This window comes from Acyrthosiphon pisum, chromosome A1 (genome assembly GCF_005508785.2).
Source record: "Acyrthosiphon pisum isolate AL4f chromosome A1, pea_aphid_22Mar2018_4r6ur, whole genome shotgun sequence".
NCBI classification, from domain to species: Eukaryota; Metazoa; Arthropoda; class Insecta; order Hemiptera; family Aphididae; genus Acyrthosiphon; species Acyrthosiphon pisum.
Genome location: NC_042494.1, coordinates 25,172,948 through 25,193,115, shown reverse-complemented (window position 1 = coordinate 25,193,115; position 20,168 = coordinate 25,172,948). Strand labels below are relative to the sequence as shown.

General features: G+C 27.4%; 1 protein-coding gene across 4 annotated transcripts in view; it reads left to right on the top strand.

Moving 5' to 3' along the window:
* LOC100159656 (otoferlin) overlaps positions 1 to 20,168 on the top strand; it is a 158,687-nt gene that overhangs the window by 93,745 nt on the left and 44,774 nt on the right. The window contains exon 1 of one of the 4 annotated variants that reach the window (XM_029486842.1): positions 1,357 to 1,797. The exons of the other annotated variants lie outside the window; for them this stretch is intronic. Coding sequence (XP_029342702.1) covers positions 1,747 to 1,797 — 51 coding nt within the window. The 5' untranslated portion in view covers positions 1,357 to 1,746. Of the gene's footprint in view, positions 1 to 1,356; positions 1,798 to 20,168 lie in introns of those variants that run through there. 4 annotated transcript variants of the gene reach the window in all.

The window sequence follows — 20,168 nt, the reverse complement described above, 5'->3', positions numbered from 1 at the left end:
AATATTATTTTATCTTATTAATTTAAACTTTAAAGTTTCGGTATTTTGTGCCACCTGTACCTACCTACCATAGGTTTATCACGCCATGTCATCTCGCATAAATATACAATTATGTAGGTATGTACATATCTTGTGATATGATGGTTTGGACTTATTATATTAATGTATACTATGTAATACATTATTATATAGAAGCCGGAAAACTGTCAGTTCGAACTGTGCACGATGCACGTGTATTAAATTATAATACATTGTGTTCAAACATAACTTACTCTTGTAGGTATCCGTAACTTCTCGATCTTGGCCATTTTACCTGTCACGGAGTATATATTATATAGTACGAAATTCGCACGTTTGACGTCCGCACACCCACGCTAACGATTTAGTTTTCAATCAAAATGTTGTTAATAATGGGCACCATCGATCATCGTGTAATTTGAATAGGTTATATTATTATCTCTTCAATCATTCAATGAACACCTACGATATTTTCGTATCGAAAGCAACATTATGCCGCGTTGTGCAGCGAATGTTAGGAATAGTCATAGACATATTATTAATAAATGGATTGTGCCTGCCATACACCCCGCATATGTCACCGTGAGACCAATATTGTAAGAAAGAGATCAAAGATATTATAAGATATTATAGAGTATAGTTTAAAGCCTCGTTCACACGGCGACCGCGACAGTTGCATGCAGTGTTCGGATTAGATAAGTATTTTTTTTATCTAGATAAAGATAAAGATAATGCAACTCAAATGTATCTAGATAGAGATAAAAGACAACTTAACTCATATTTATCTAGATAAAAAAAGATACAATTATTTTTTAAATGGTTATAAATGTTGGTATATTTTAGTTGGGCACTATAGGAACATAATAATAATTATAATGATATAAATAAAAATAATTACATTATTTATAAACCATAAACTTTGTTTGAGAATCTGTATAAATATTTAAAAATTTAGTACAATTTCGTGATTTTTATCAATAAAAAATGTATCTAGATGAATTTATTTAGATTAGTAAAAAAATTATCTAAGATGAACGTTTAGATACCTTGTAACTATTTATCAAGATAAGATAAAAGATGAACAAATAATTATCTAGATATTCATCTAGATAAATTTATCTAGATAAGTCCGAACACTGGTTGCATGACACCAGTGTCGCGAAATTCAACGAATTAAATATACCGCACTAGGTGTCACGACGCACAATATCATTAGTGTCATACTCATTAGTGTGACCGTGTGAACGAGGCTTAAGAAAATTATAACAGAAAAAAATAGATATCATGGAATGATGAGCAAAATTTAAAGGTGGAAACATTTTTAAAAACTATTATATTATATATTACAATGTTTTTCAATCCATGATATGTGATTTGTTCTTTTATGACCGTCTTAAGATGTATGCTATCTCTTTCTAACAATGTTGGTATACGAACCTCTCTATCTACGATCACTCCATTTATGTCTATGGGAATAGTATATAGTGTTCGTGTTTCGAATTGTTCGACATCGTATCGCATAATATTATTATAATATATAACATATTATTTAAAACGCATCTAAACTAGTAACTATTTTCGTGAATATTAAATTGTTGACAGCACACACACGAACAACGGTTCACTTATTTGTCAATTGTCATACTCGAACAGTTTTACTTAACCTTCATCTGTGACGTGTCGCTATAAATACCACCCTATTAATACGTCTTATTCGATATTATCTAAATGCCATTCTTCAAATATACAACAAGTCATGTTAACAATCACAATATTAAGGTATCTAAATTATATTATTTTATTTCTAACTAACATTGACATATACCTAATATGAAATATAAAGAATAAAATACATATTTTGTACGAAACTTAACCTAATTATGAATCATTCATTTATTTTTTCTAATTCTTTTCCGAATCATTATTGTTTCGGTGAAAATTAAACACATTTTCAATAGCAACAATATTTTTGAATTTAAATCAAATATGGTGTCAACAATTATGCCCGAAGCACCATAATATCACGTTTAAGTTTTTTTTTAAACATGTCACGAAAATCTGTCTTGTACCGAATAAATCCCATTCGAATGATCCTTGAGCTATTTACGGATTTATATTTTGTTCCTCCATATTTGTTATGCTACAATCTTATGCAAATTATTACGTTAAGTATTCGACCCGTCAGACATCAAAAAAGGGTTAGGTAGGTAGTAAAATGTAAAATATTCACATATTGTATAATATGATGTCTTAAAGCATTTGGATAAAATATGTTTACGTTTACAATATAGGTAGGTAGGTACTTGTGAAGTTGTGAATTATGACATTTCGTTTTATTATTGTTAACATTTTATGTTACATTTCACTATTGACATAATATATTATTTTATTATAGTTTTTACTTCTGAAATAAAATAAAAAATAATGTTTTATTTCCCTTATAATATTCCTTTGTTCTTAGTGTGAACATCGAAAGAAAATTGAGTGCTGTATAAATCATAAAATGTGTAGATATCCCATAGGTAAGGTGGCCATCTAGATTATTTACGACCACGCACAAAAAACTTCTAGAAATCGAAATTTACTACTCTGGACTTAAGTTATAATAGTTTAAAATACAAAACAAGAAGTATTGAATTTGTGTTGAATAATTTTATTTGTTTCTATAATTTATTCTATAAAGTAATCATATAAATATTTGACTTTTTATTAATATACAAGCTATTCAACAGATTATTGTTTTGAATAGGTATTTTAATAAAAAAATAATGTTCAAATCGAAATTTCACATTAAACATATATTGAATTATATGTGCCATCGATGATGGCATATTACGAATTGTTCATGAATGAATAATTTTTCATCCATACATTATTATACTACAGGTTCTAAGAATGCAAAATACAAATATTATTATATTGGTATTTATTTCAATATTCCAATTGGGTTACCTCTTACCATACTATAAAAAATAGTTTTAATTTTGTGAATGGTTTTAAAAAATTCAAATAATGTTACCTATGTATCCGGAAATATATTAATTTCACTTCAAACAATTTATTAAATTTGACCGTGTAAATAGAAGTTTCAAATTATTAGAATAAAATAATATTAGTTGACATGTTATTTCTGATATTACTGGTATCGGATGAAGAGATTTGTGTTCATTTTTTTCGGTTGTTAATAGCCTATGTAAAATAGTAATTATAAACCTCATTATTTAATCCATATATTCATCATAGTAATTTAAAGTAATTAATTTTATACTCTAATTACTTTGACGTTTCATAAATGGAAAAAACAAAATAAATTGTATAAAATATATGAATTTTAAATCATAGAAAATAAAACTAAAAATTGGTTGATTAGAATGATTCGACACAACTTAAATTTTACTTTAATTGAATGATATTTGTCCATGGATTTGTTGATATAACTCAATATTTTCTCAAGCCAAAAATGTAAATAAATAATATAATAAAAAATAGGTAAACATTTTAAAACAACAATTATTTAGAACAAAAAAAGAAAAAGGTCGTTATGGTTGGTGTCCTCATAGTTTCCTTAGTTACCGTCCAGATGTGTAGGTAATGTGTTTTCTCGGGTTCGCCAGCAGTTCACGATCTCAAACTTACTTTCAAATGTTCATTAATGACGTTAATTATTATATCAGTGGCATCGTACAAACTTTGACGAAGCAACTTAGACACAGTCGAATTAATATTTTTCCCAAAACACAAAACCTTGGTGAAATTACATATAATATTTTAATAATATTCACAATTTAGGTAAGTTCTGACGTCAGTAGTATAAATTGTACATAATATGTAGACAAATCTAGCTTTCACATGAATCATCAATTAAACGTCAAATTGGATCCAATATTAAAAGTTACCTAACTCAACTGTATGTATAAAATAAAACACGTCCAGAAATAGTATGATTTACTTTTGTGGTAAGCACCTGCCATAATCTATTAATTATTATTTAGATTATAAATTAATATCTGTTGAAAAATATGTACACATAAAATATAAAACAATATGATAATTTCATTTCACCGATATTTCTTCAATAGTTGCTACATTGATAATGTACAATATTCAACACGATCTATATGACTTAGGATTCTATGAATAACAATTTTTAAATTAGTGATCATGATTATACAAAACGAATGATTTCATATAATTTTATAATTTTTTATTTTCTATCGTATTCAATTTAATTTATTTAATATCTATAAGCAAAATAATATGATTTCAATATTATTTATTGCACTTTGTACTTTTACATATATTTGCGTAGCTTTAAAGTATTAAATACTTATATTAAGTTATTTCACTGGCATTCAAAAAATTAATAGATATCGCATGTTTATTTCTAAAAAAAAAATGACTAATAAATAGGTATTTATTAAATATGTAATCGATCAGATATTTTATTCATTCACAAAATTAAATTCAGAGAATTTTATAACACGCAATCGTTTGTAAATATACATAATATTATTCAATTTCATTATTGATGATTATAATTGTAAAAGTTCTAATCTACGGGAAATATTTTTCAATCAATATTAGGTACTGCGAATCAACATAAAATATATTGCGGTAGAGTATACTGCAAAAGTATCATATTATAAAAATAACGAAAATACACTGTGGTAAATATATAAAATGTGTTTTTTAAAAGTTTTTTCCACGAAATTATATTGTCATTAGATTTTTTTCAAGTTATAAAATAATATAGGTAGGTATGCATGAAAAATGATATACCTACTTACCAATTTATATTGTTAGAAGTTCCATTGATGAAACGTGTTCTGAAACGAAATATTTATTACACATTATCATAATAATATTACATGTTTATCATACGCCTTAACAACTATTATTTTACTTACTAGATCACCGTTATATGTATATTTCTTCTGTCCTTGTGTAAGTATTCACACTCCTCCTAAGCGGCTGCGCCGTTTTTCATGATATTTTTGTATGTGCTCGAGCAGGTCCTCGAATGGTTTGGATTAACAATATTGGACCAGGTAGGCCCACAACCCGGGGAGGTGCTCAAACAGGGATTATGAGATTTACGATGGACCTTTTTGCTTATAAATGGTTGTTATTAGGAGAAATAATTAGTAGAAATTAGTATTTATTTATTATTGGTTGCCATTGATAATTCGGGCATATCAGGTACAAACATGCTCGAATCGAATTTTCGCACATTGCATATCAAGGTGAGTGAGAGGCACTTACTACAGCGAGTTACATCTAAAAGTACCTGATAAATCACATTTTTTTTTTAAAAAAGTTGACATTTTTTACGAGAAACGAAGTGCGCGGAATCAGCTAGTTATTATATAACATTGTTCTCGAATGCTTGCAAATTTAGCTTTTAATATTCACTTTCCTCGGGACATTGAAATATTATATTTATATACATTTTGTAGGTAAAATGAGATAATTCGTTGTACCATAAAATATATATCAACGTTACAACTTACAGGTATAGAGAATAGGTGGATAATTATGGTGCATTTCAAAAAAACCATTACCTACTGAATAAGCCATTTTTGATTATGAGTACCTAATTACAACTATAAAGTTATATTGCGTTTTTGTTTAGGTAATGCATTCTTGATGCAAACTTAGTTATTATGGTTCGATGGTACAATTATTAGGTTTGTGCTAGGATTTCAACGTTATAATAATTTATAATTATTACGCAGGCTCATTATTAATTTTTACTTTAAACTTAATTAAGCTACGTACTCAAAAAATGATAACACCTTATTTGCATTAAAATTTCCATGTTTATACCATATTTTTAATGTAGGTACTACGTCACATAATTTCAGGTTAGGTAAATTTTTTGCGTGTTCATAACATTGTTCTTTATTTCAAGTTCGCGTTTAAAAATAAAATACCATTTTATATATATCTTTTGAATAAAATATGTGTGACGAAGTAGTAAGACTTACCTTAATATTTAAAAATGAATTATCTGTATTTTAAATATTAAATTAAGGAAACGATGCAGTTTGTCATAATTTAAATTGACATGCATAATTCAGTTATAAATTTGAATTATTAAAAAATCCCCGTAAAGTTTTGTTTCTAAAAACTACGCCAAAACTTTAAATGGCAATTTCGTTTTTTATTTTTAATATCCTATCTCACGGGAGTTTCAGATAGCTCTAGAGTTAGATTAAACTCGATTTTAAAACTCATCACAATCCTAATTCTCGGGAGTGAATGCGATAGTCGTCAATAGATAAAATGCATAGGTACCTAATGACATAATATTATACTTACATGCACAAAATCCATAAAGTTGACAAAAGTATTAATATTGAAATTAAATACTTAAAGTTTTTTTATTATTATTATTATTATTATTATTATTATTAAAAATAAGATGTTCCTATAGCCTAAGCTATCTATATCTACAAATTATTAAGTTTTGACTAGGTATTTTAAAATTATATAAATTATATTAAATATTAATAAAATAATATAAATAAAGTGGTATGACGTTGACGTTTTATCTGAAGAAACGTATAGGTAACTAAGAAAGTCACGAAGACGACCCCGTTTTAATTGGCGTTGAGGTGGTTGTGCATGTAAGTTGTAATACATTGAACCTGTTGAACTAAGCAATGAACTGTGAACATTTTTGCTAGAAATTGTATGTAGGTAGTTTTGAATTTCTTGTATTTTTAAGTCTTTGTGCAGTTTAATATTTCTTAAGAGCCAAGAGGCATTTGTGATTGTTCGGAATGTTTTGTTTTGGAATGTTGGTATTTTTTTTTTTTATCTGAGAAGATGCAAAATTTTTTAGTAATTACTATTAATTCTTATGTTTACTGTTCATATATTATACCATAATAATTAATAGTTGATGTATCGAACTATGTATAAGAGCACAAAGTAGGTATAATATAATTTTACTAACGAACTGTTTTCCTTTACCATATTATAATATCGTATTATATTCATAACCATATCATTGTGTTTGTTTCAAGTAGCTTTAAACTAAATATAGGTATTGCGTTCTCCAATAGACTGCAGTACATTTATGGATTATGCATAATATTATAGATTATTCCTATTGGGCAAATTATGAAATACGTGATGAACCAATATGTACACACACATAATATATTTAGACGTAAATACACTGATTCGTGCACTATATTTAATATTTGAACATGACGTCATGATTTGTTTAGGTCTCTTCTGTATGATTAATAAATTCAATATGTGCTTCACATAGGTACCTATATCATTTGTCAAAGCAATAAATCAATCACCCACATTCAATGATTCGTATATTAATAAAAGAGTTATTTTTTCTACTGCCTATAATAAAATTATTCTTTGAGTTTCCTGGTTATAATATAATATAGTTATTTATCTGTAAATAAAATATAAAAATAACATAATTAAAATCAATTCATAATATTACTCTATCATTGTTTGTCAGACACCAAATATTTGGTAGGTATCTATACAATATTTATAATATATAATAATGAAACTAGTGTTTTTGACATAATATAATACAGTAAGTATGTAATATGTTATAGATACCTATTTGTTTTTTTTCGTAATAATAAAGTGTGTACATATAAGAAGAGAGGAATAGACAAAAAAAAAATAAATACCCATTAGGTTTCTGCGACCCTTTACAAAAACCTATTAAAAGCATACCTGCTAAAGGAAAAATAAAAAATATGCATTGCATAGTCAAAGACGCTTTTATATGGAGGTAGACGATTTAAAAAATAAATAGAATTGATGATTCTGAAAAAATGTATCCATGAAATTTAATAAATATTAAACTCTGTTTACCTTGATTTAAAAAAAAAAAAATCAGATTTTTATATTCTACGACCAATTCACTCATTTATTTTGCCACATAAATAGCACTGATCGTATAAATAACCATCAGAAAAAATATATATACCTAAGTGTACCTATATATTGATATAAAAACCGTCGAACTACGTGTGATGCGCGCACCATATACACATTCACATATTATAATATATTATATTATATTATGCACTTAACCACTCGCGGTAATACGTACTATATTATGTATACCTACACAAAAAAAAGGTTCGATAAGATTATTCCGCCTGTATAATCACACGCGGAAAACCTACAATTCAGTTTTTTTTTTTTGATCGGCGCCCATGTAGGTACCTACCGCGTGTGCTTGTATAGTATATTATTATTGAATCCGATGACTGCTCGTCGAAAAACCAACGCCCGGAATTTGCAATTAATTAATTCGAAAAAAAACCCCATTACAAGGATTATTGTTTTGACGTCGGTGGCATTTGCATTACGACGACTGGCGTATCCATCACGTGAATCCAGTGGCGTACGTGCATCGACATAATAATATTATTAATATTACAAAACGCCGTTTCAAACTCGTCCGCCATCGGGACGAAAATCACTCGGAAATCGCGTACATCTGCAGAGCTTGCAGCCGGCCGGCCAATATCCCTACCCGCTAGTGGAAATACTTATTTGTATGCATATATGCTGGGTGATTATCTTTTTATCGTCAAACACTCATCATTTTACGAAGTATAAATGTTTTTGAAAAAAATGTTACACGATTTAAATCAATTTACCCTCAACATTTTTATTTATTTATTATCATACATAACGGGCAGAGCCCAATTGACTAGAAAATATTGCATTAGTATAAAGATAAAGATATAATATAACAGTAAGACACTACAACACATAGATTACAGACAAAGTTATGACAAAAAGGTAGGTTGTTCATTAGCCATACGCATTATGCAATCGATGGGGTTATTTCAACCATAATTATTGTGGTACAATTCGGCACCGAGAAAGGAGTATAGTGACGGAAGAAACAATGTGGTACTATAAAGTTGATATTTGAAAGCAGAGTGGGGGCATCTATAGAACTGTCCAAGAATTTGTTTAGAAACGATAAATTAGTAGCTGCTCTCCTATCAGCCAGTGATGAAAGCTTAAGTTCGATGAGTACAGGGAAATAGTAATGTGGGGCATGATCTATCTTTAGTACATATGAAGCAAAAGAAAGGAAAAGTCTTTGGACGTGCTCTAGTATGAGGGAGTTTGAGGTTGTATGAGAGTCCCACAGCACTGATCCATTCAACAATAGACCGAACTTGAGAGCAATATAATAGTTTTATTGATGACTCAAGCTTAAATTCAGATGCTATTCTCTTAACGAATCCCAGTACTTTGAGATCTCTGCAAGATGATGATTCAATGTGTGAGTGAAAATCAAGTCTAGAGAATACCTAGGTCTTTCACATTCAACACAGAAACATGCATTTGAATGGAATGAATCAGTCATCAGACATCTGGTAAACGACATAGTTTGGCACTTATCCACATTGAAGTTGAGACCTAGTGAATTTAAGTAGAAGATCAGATTGTCCCAACTAGACTGAAATAAGTGACAGTCATTTATTGATGATATTTTTTGGAATAATTTAAGGTCGTCGGAAAAAGCAAAAAAGTGGCAGTTTAGCAGTATTTGTTTTATACCATTTAAAAAATAATGTAAACAATAATGGTGATTCCGAACGACAACACACATTCAAAAACAATAGTACTTTATAAACAACGAGTGTCCCACGCAAAATAAATCGTCCCATATATAATAAGCTAGGTGTATAGTCTCTTTAATATTGCGCATACATCAACACAATATATCCTGCTCATGGCCACCGCCGACCCATGTACGGGTTTGTATGACGCGAATACGAGTACGACACATATCATCTCGTAAGCGCATAAGTTGATGAGAGTACTTATTTTTTTTTCACCGGAACAATATATACGCAGGCGGAAGGTACTCATACGGATGACAAGTGTCAGTGGCACTCAGTGCGCGCAGTCAAGCTCGTGTCTGGGCAGAGACAAACGAATCGCGTTCATAGTTCGCACAACAACGCGTTTTGTACTTTTTATACATAAATAAGTATGTACATGCTCTGTGGACATTATCAAAGCTGGTACCCATCCTATATCTACGTTAGTTTTCGAGAGGTTTCCCGAACGATTTCCCCCAAAAACTTTGCGCGATTTCACCATAACACTCAGACCCCGAATCCCGCATTTTCTTCAAAAAAGAGACGCGACATTTTCCCCCGAGATAAAATAAAAATAAACCTCGACCATTTTCCTCCGATAAGATAGAATTAAGAATATAATAAATATATTTTAAGTCATAATATTAGCTGATTATTATATTTTAGTAAAAAAAAAACGAAAGCCCATAATAATTATAATATTATATTGTAATTATTTATTTAGTGAAATTAAAATTAAAATTATTATGACGAGCTAAAATCAATCGCATTTTTTGTTAATGAAACAATACAAACAATATGCCTCACAATTTCCAATTTAAATTCAATTCATCGTATATAATTAATCAAAATCCTGAAATATGGAAACAGTTCAGCTTAATCTATATTATTATTATCATCATAAACATTATTAGATACTCTATATAGATAGTCTCTGCTGCAGTCCCGCTGAGTACACACCGCTTCAGAAAAAAAATTTCTAAAAACATTGTATTGTTATGATGTCATTTTAAATAATTATTACTTTTACAAGTATCAAACTTTATTTTATCAACTATAATATTATGTTATACCTACTATAATATGAAAAGTAATCCATAATTTAATTGGAATAATTTTGAACCCTCTTATTAATTATTATGGGTATTATATAATATTAATATAGAACATTAAAGTTTATAACATACAATCTATACCTTATAGGTTCTATAACCTAGTAACAAGCTTAACAACTGTCAGTAAAATGTAACATTCGTCAATAATATACGTATTGTTGTGTATGCGTAATATTATCATAATATATTGGCAAAAGTAAAATAAAAATAGGAATTTAAATAAATCGTATTTCCACTCATTATTTAAACATTCATTGCTCTTTATTTTACGGTATTTCCATATGATGTAATACCTTATAAGGATTAATTAATATACCGTATACATACAGAGTGTCCCATGAGGATATCCGTATTATCCGTAGAGGGGGACTCGCCGTCCGGACAAAAACCGGTTTTTTTGCCGTTTTAACTAAAAAAATTATTAAAATAAAATGTTGAAAAGTCAAAGTTTTCACAATAATAAACTCTATAAAATGGCTATCTTCAATAATTGAAAAAGTTATAGTAGTATTAGTATTTTTTAAAACAATTATTGTTTTAAAAAATAAAAAAAATACCTTTTTAAACTTTTTTACTGAAAAATTTAATTAAATAAAAAAATAAAATAAGTGTAGTTCTTCTTTCTATGAGTATAGTGACAAAAACATATTTATGATATATTTATTATATAGCAGGAGATATCGCAATGGGTAAATCTTTGCGGGACATCATATTATATAGGTACCTACGTAATTGTTGGTATACAATAGAACCATGTATTGAAGGTTATTTATGTTGATTATTTCCTTGTAATCAACTTAAGTTATCCTTATTTATATATTATATAATATATAATATATTTTATATTATAAAAGAACAGGCCTGTTTTGTGTATCAATTTTCCGACGACACTATTGAACTTGTTTCCAATGTTTTTTCACAGAGTTATTCCAAATGTTTAAATGAGTGTTAAACCACGTCACCCGATTTTTAATATTATTTTTTTGTCTGGGATGGGAGAGGAGGGGTCGTGTTGTATTTAAAGATTACGTGTTTTTAGCGTGTCATTTAAATAATTTAACGATTTTTTTTTATAAGTTGTTTCAAATTCTCCTCCGAGTGAACTATTATTTCCAACTTTATTGTTACTGTGGTTAGGTGTGTTCATTTTTTCTCGGGTGAAGTCTGGTGATACAAATATTTAACTAGTTAAATATTTTAATATATAATATTTTTAATTTTTAATATTAAACATTTTATCTGTTTCTATACATTTATCCACTATATTTCTGCATGTTATACATAAGTCTATACATTTAAGTATAATTTATGTTTGTTATTTTGTGTCTTTAAAAAATCTTTAAAACAGTAATATTGTGTGAGCAATATTAATTATTATTTTATAAAGATTTCTCTATTTTATAAAAATAGTCAATATATTAATTTATTATATTATAAATTACCACTAACTACTAATTTACGTAATCAGGGTTAATCTATAAATATTACATAATTTAATTTCTTTAAATAATGTTATAAAGAAGATTATAATATATTTTAATAGGTCCTTATTCAATAGTTTTGTTATACAGGTATACATATAATATCTAAACGTTTTTCAAAGTTGGACTAATATGAATAAAATATTCCGTTGATGTATGCCAACATTTCGTAAACAGAATGTATAATAGATACCATTAGAATGATTAATTTTTTTTATTAGTTTTACTCTAATAACACAAATAGCCCACACGCAGTATAAAACTAAATCATGTTAAACAGAAGTATTGGGCCAAACATTGTCAAGAATATGGAATGAATAAATAATTACATAATAATGCAAAACATCGGTTATTTGAAAAAAAAAAATATTATTGAGTCTAGATTACTCATAAGCAATCATTAATATTAAATTTTTAAAATAAGCATTTAATTGCTTATCTATATAAAAATGAATGTATGTCTGCGTGTCTGTGTATCCATATTACCATGGCAACCATTTATATATTATTTTGAGATTTCCGATGGAATGTTTTATATATAAACGGTTGCCATGGTGATATGTAAAACATATTATTCATATAGATTTTGAAATTTTAATGGGCAACGAAGTGAACGGGATCAGATATTTTTATATTTATAGATATATTAGACCTCTGGGCAGAAGATAGGCTAATTTAAAAAGGGGGAGGTCAAACCCCGGGAAGTGTTTAAACAGAGATTTTGATATTTTCCATGGACATTTTTGTTTATAATGGTTGCCATGGGTTTTGAAGCTATTAATTATTATAATAACAATTATTGGTTGCTGAACAACGAAGTACACGTAAAACATATTATTCATATAGATTTTGCAATTTTAATGGGCAATGAAGTGAACGGGATCAGATAATTTTATATTTATAGATATATTAGATCTCTGGGAAGAAGATGGACTAATTTAAAAAGGAAGAAGACCAACCCCGGGACGTGCTCAAACAGGTATTTTGAGATTTCCGATAGAAATTTTTGTTTATAAATGGTTGCATTGGGTTTCAAAGCTATAATAATAATTATTATTGGTTTAAAATTGTTGTTATGGTTATCGTTATATTATAAAAAAAACATATTATTCATATAGCATTGGTATTTTTAATGGGAGACTAAGTGCACGGGATCAGATATATTTATATATATATAGATTAGACCTCTTTTCAGAAGATAGGCTAATTTAAAAAGGGAGAGGACCAACCCCGGGAGGTGCTCAAACAGGAATTTTGAGATTTCCGATGGAAATTGTTGTTTATAAATGGTTGTCATGGGTTTTGAATCTATAATAATAATTATTATTGATTGCCGGGAAACGAAGTGCACGAGACCAGCTAGTATTTAATAAAAATCACATTTTTTATTTTAAATACCCTTATTTTTTTTTTTTTATTTAAATTTAAAATTGTATACGATACTACCTCTCTTGTAGCACTAATATCCCTGTATACTTATTATTAGCTATTGGACAGTATTCCAGTAGGTTAACAGTCATTATATCCTATAATAGCTACAAATTACAATTTTAAATATTTAATTTCAGAGTTAAAATGTACATTTACATAAAAATACTTTTCCTCCGATTCAGGCTTCTTGCGGAAGTAATAAATTATAACTATGAAACTATTTCATCGAGTATGATATAAATTAATAATTATTAATACATTCTTAAATACAAAAACTTATAAATGATTTTATGCACATCGGAATTTAAAATAGCATCATAATATATTATAACGTTCACAATTTGAGACTAACTTGTTTATTCATTTATTTTTGTACAACATATACATATAGATATAAATGTATAATTAAATCACCTCTGTAATAATATATACACTCGGGTATGTAAATAAAACATTATACATGCATGTTTTTCAGTTAAGTTCACATGGGTTTTTTTTGGGGAAGGAGGGCCCCTGTGGCTTGAGAGACTGTAAATAAATTATTATTTTTCGATTTAAATTAATCTTCAAAAGACCTAGGTACTTACATCACTACGTGTACGTGAGGTACAACTGCAGGGTGTGTTATGAGAACATAAACAGTTTCATCTACTTTGACGTATATTTGGCCATTTGGGTCAGTGTAGAATATTAAGTGGTAACGGCAATGGGTTCTTCTAATAGTCCGAACTCATGTCCCTACCTACCTACCGAATAGTTTATTATTATGATTTACATTTTTATTTTTAAGATTTTATAACATAACAATATATTAATATGTACTATTGTACCTATATATGAATTATGCACAGTGAATATAGATTTTGTATTTAGTTTTTATCTGATAACAACTCGTATCATTTATATAGGTACCAATACACCTAGTATATATATATATTTTTTTTTTTTGATCTTGAGCCTGGCAACTATGGCCATTAGCTGTATTGGTTTTTTGAACGTTTTTAATGTCGGAAGGGGGTGAACACGTGTGTGTTGTGTTTTGGCAGAATTTTTGATTGGGCACCCGTAGGTATCTGCCATGCCCTGGGTAGGGGATGGCGGCACTTGTTCTCCGGACACCGTGACTTGCCCGAAGAAAAATGCCACCCGGTGGCCGGGAATCGAACGACAACCGACGCCTTAGACCACTCGGCCACCTCATCTCGGCCCTATATATTTTTTTTTATAATTTAACTAGAAATGAAATCATAGCCTTAAATAGTAGCGACTTGTTACTGTCCTCAAACACCAATTTTAATTTGTAACTTTGTTATAATTTTGTTGAATTATAATTAGTTGCATTTATTTACATAAACACATTTTAATTGGAATCTAAATTTAAAAATGATTTATAAAATTTTTTTCCCATTCTTTTTTTAAATTTTCTAATTTTATTTTAAAAACCATTATTTGTAAGATATTTAAGTTCTTGTATTGTTTTGCACTTTTGCTGAAATATTTAGTCATACTATATTGAAACTATAAAAACTAAGTAAAACGTGTAGAATAAAGATTTAACTATTAAAGGGTACCTATATAGTGGTTTCAATAGATAGTCATTTATCTGACATTGATTATGATGATTCATAACATAGTTGATGGTAACATGTATTATCATTTATTGTTTTTATGAACAAAATGTTATAACTAAAGAAAATTAAGATATCATAGATATTTTATTTTTATTTCTTGAAAAATTAGTTTAAATTGTGTGGGAACTTTGTTGACTGTGGTTAACATACAGGCCTCAAAAATGATTGAACATTCATAAATTATATCCAATAGCAAGGTATATAATACTGTTATATACTTATAACCTATATAGATTAAAAACAATCGACATAATAGTATATTTACGGCTTGTAAATTGGTCAATTTATCATCTAAATACTGTAATATTTTAACAAAGTAACAAACATCACGATGTACGCATAGTACAGCGGTATACTAAAATTATCTTAGGAATCGTAAAAAATATATTACTTTGAATCGGCAAAAGTATTATACAGTTTTTTTATTATCATTTGTTACTTTGGTGTTGTGATTTCATAGCTTTAACAAAAAAAAATAGTAAATCGGTACGTTCATAAAATTGACACAAATATTGAAACATGATATAGGTTATGGGTGGTATTACAGCTAACAATATATGCTTGTATAAATTGTCTTTACAAAGCTGTGTAATCATAAAAATAAAATTCAGAAATTAAAAAATACCCCTCTCCTTCTATAATAAAATAGATGAATACAATTTATTGAAAAAAAATCAAGTACCTGTACCAAATACCATATTACTATATACTTACCTAGTACCTACCTTAATTCCATATCACGATCAAACAGTGCGATGATTACAGTTTACCTATAAGATATTATCTATAACTAAAATATATTATTGTATTTAATTAAATATACACTCGTTGAATTTTCCATTACTATTATAGATTTAGATGATGTACAATTGATGTTAAAAATAATAACTTTTCACTATGAAAAATGAATTAGGGAAATTAATCGTGGATAATGAATACATAGTTAATCATAATGTATGATTAATCTCACTAGCTCATTTTTTTTATAGTCAAATTTTTTATGAAATAATGAAATCATGAAATTTATGAACATTAATTATAAATTAAATGTATATAAACTGTAATCATCGGTTAATCGTAGAATTGTTTTGCCCAACACTTCTATCTAGTAATCAAATAAGTGTTACATATTACATATTACATAGTACCTAGTACCTACATACTATTGTATGGTGTATACTATAATTATTAAACCATTTTATTAACAATGTAAATATTATAAAGTATTATGTTAAGACAGTTAGAAAAATATATCGTTATGAATTGGAATATACATCAAGAATCTAATTTGTTACAAGTTTTATAATCCACCAACAAATATGTAAATATATGCAAGCGAACGCGGCAAACCTTAATTCAAAATCTCTACAGTGAAACTTATAAAAATCTCATATGAACTTTTAAATGTATATTTTATGTTTTCTCGAGAAAAGGATATATTTCAGAACGATACATCAGCTGAATTAACAATTGTTTGCAAGTTACAACAGTTGAACTTAGAAGAGACTCCTTTAGTAATTTTATTTTTAAGTAGTAACGCTGAGCACTATATAAGTAATACGAAATATTCTACATTTACACTGCGAAATAATGAAGTTTAGTAAAAGAGGAAGTAATTATAACAAAGAACATTGTTCGTACACCTCATTATTTTTGTGTAGGATGATTCTAATGAGCAATATATGTTGAAATTGAAAACAATATCGAATTAATACATGACTTGGTCTGCCGATAGAAAAATACAATTTTCAACCATTCGGTTGTATTTTTCATGTTTTTTCATGTTTAATCATATTTATTACTGTTCTTGGAATTGTGTAAATTCTATGTTTGTTTACGAAATACAAATTTAAAAATTCATTAACTCAACAAAATATTATATGCAAGTTTTAAGCTTGTTAGTATTCCTGAAATTAAAAAAAAAAAAACAACAATTTATGATAAGTATAGAACTTATTGTTTACCATGTCTTTGTTGTAAATCTTAATTAGGACATTGAATTATACATCAAACGTTTCAATTATAATTAAAGAATTCTCTTACAAACATATTATTTTTCTTTATTTTCATTATATGTAGTATATAAGTTCTAATCAAAAATCTAGATGTCATTGTTTATTGGACCTTTTGTAAAATGCCAAAATAATACTTTAATGGGTTACTTCGATAAATATTTTCGTTGTTTGAAGTGAAGTACTTATAAAATTTGCCTTTAAGGATAAACCAACAAACTACGCTTATTTTGTCTTAATCTGACTTGTATAAAACAAAGTTATATTAATCATTAAGTTAAAAATATATACAGTGAAACCTAGGTTCTTCAAAAATAAACCTTTACATTTTGTTAAAATAATAGTCGTTTATTTGAATTTCTATATTATTTTATAAATATAATATCAGTTAATCTATTCTTTTTTTACAATCTGTACAAAATTAATAAGAGAAAACGTGATATAATGGTGCAAAATTCTTAATATTGGACTTAAATTAAGATTTAATTTAAATTATGATAGACAGCAGCTATCCAATGGAATTTGTCATATGAATCATCTCGATATAAGCCAGACGCTGGTATTTTTTAATTATTGTTATTTATCTAAAAAACAGCCGAGCTCAACTTACAATCGTTAAGAATTTCTGTTTCATACGAATGCACTATTTAAATAACTGGGACATTTAAAAATGACTCCTTTGAAATAGCGTATGTGAATTACCCATCCCCACACAAAAAAAACCACACAAAACAAATGTAATCCCAGCTCTGATAAAAGTCAATAATACGGATATTCTTCGTTCGTGACGCGTTTAATTCATTATATGAATCGCTTAGGGAGGTGATTGTATGGTCATACAATATATTTTAAAACGATATTCTGCTTAGTATTTTAGTTTCCCTCAAGCCATAAGTACTACTGTTGGGTACTTCCTTAAAATCATGTAAACTCACGTTAAAATCACATAAACACCGCATATATGCCTATTGTAAATAACCTTACAGATTGTATATTTTCTAAATAAATGTTAAAACAAATAAAAAATAAAAAAAAGTATTTTAGAATTACAGTAAAACCTCGATTATACGAACTCTCTATTATCCAAACAAATAATAAATGCAATTTAAGTATACGAATGTTAATAGTTCTTGTACACCAAATCATGTATTTATGTGTAAAATAATTCGATATTGTTAATAATAATAATGTCAATTATAATATATATCATATAATATTATGTATGTTTTTGCGTGATATGTATGCACACATTAAATGTATACAGTGAAACTCTAAATATCGGACACTCTCGGTCGCCGAGATTTTGTCCGCCATATTCGGAGGTGTTTATTATTCGAATACTTCAAATTTTGGAAAGTTTTTAGTTGATTCCAAAGAAAACGTTCACTATTGAGTGGTGTCCGCTTTGGGAAGTACATCAATATAATATGATGTAATATGAAATATGAACTATATAATATTGAAAAAAATTCCCAGTATCCAAACTTTCAAAGTTCCAAACGTGCGGTCCCAATTAGTTCGAATACCATCAAAGTATCTATATAATCAACTTATGTATTTAAGTTGTTCCAATGATTGCGATTCTGAGTAATGTTAATACTATTAAAATCGTGTCTGTATACCTACGGAAATATAAATAACAAAAAAATCCTGCTAAGACAACTTAGTTCGCTTCCCCAAAGTTTAAATTATAAATAATACATGAGAACTTTAGACTGAATACGTAGCTGATACTCACTTATTCAAAACGGTTTATTTTAAATAATTATATAACATATTATGTTTCAAAATCAGAGAATAAGATACAGACTTGTTACATTGATATTAAAATACTGCATATTAAATATGAAAAAATTATTTTTTTTCTATTGAAATTTTAATTATCTATGATATATATAATATATATATATATATATATAATATAAATAAATGTTTACTATACGGACACTTAAATGTATATAAATTAAATGTTTCATATTTTTTTATATTTGATTTTAATATTTTAACAATATTATTATTAATAATGTCAATGAAAATTTAATATTTAAATATTTGGTATAATATAGGTTAGGTTTTTATTATGCACTTATTAAGCATGCATTCTTTTTATATTAATCGTATAAGACGTGTGATATTATACGTATTATTACGTTTAATATTATAATAGTTACAATGTCCAGTTGTAAATACGCTTCATGAGAAATGATTAGTAATTACTTACACTGAATTTTATTGATAAAATAAATTTTATTTAACCAGCAATAAATCAAAATTTAGAAATATAACGGTCTTAAATATTGTTCTCTTATGAATATTTTATCTTTTTTCCAGATGATTTCTTTCCTTCTATGTGATAGGAATAAATTAATATTCTAACTTTTTTTTTTTTTTTATGTCAAGAAAGCTTACAAATTATTTTAAAAAATATCTAAGTGGAATCAATATATAATCATTTTATTTTATTCAATGGTTTGATGTCCGACATCATTTACTTTCAAAGTTTTACTTATTTCTTTTTAAAAAAGTTATCTCTACAAAAAATGTCATGCTATTAAGCCTGTTACAAAATATTATTATGAATAATATTATTTTAAACAAATCACTGATAATATAATATTTCAAACAAAGAAGGTCGTTAAGTGTGTAGTGTGTATTTTGCTTACTTTTGAAGAAATTTAAGAGGCTATTTATAACGCTACCAAAAATAAAACTAACCCGTACATAATATTCATTGTTCGGCAATGGTTGATCATTAATTTGTATGTAAACATAATATAAACATATTATAATGTCTACGTTCGCCTAGCATAATCGGTTGATATGATATTATAATTCATAAGACGTGTACTATAAAACA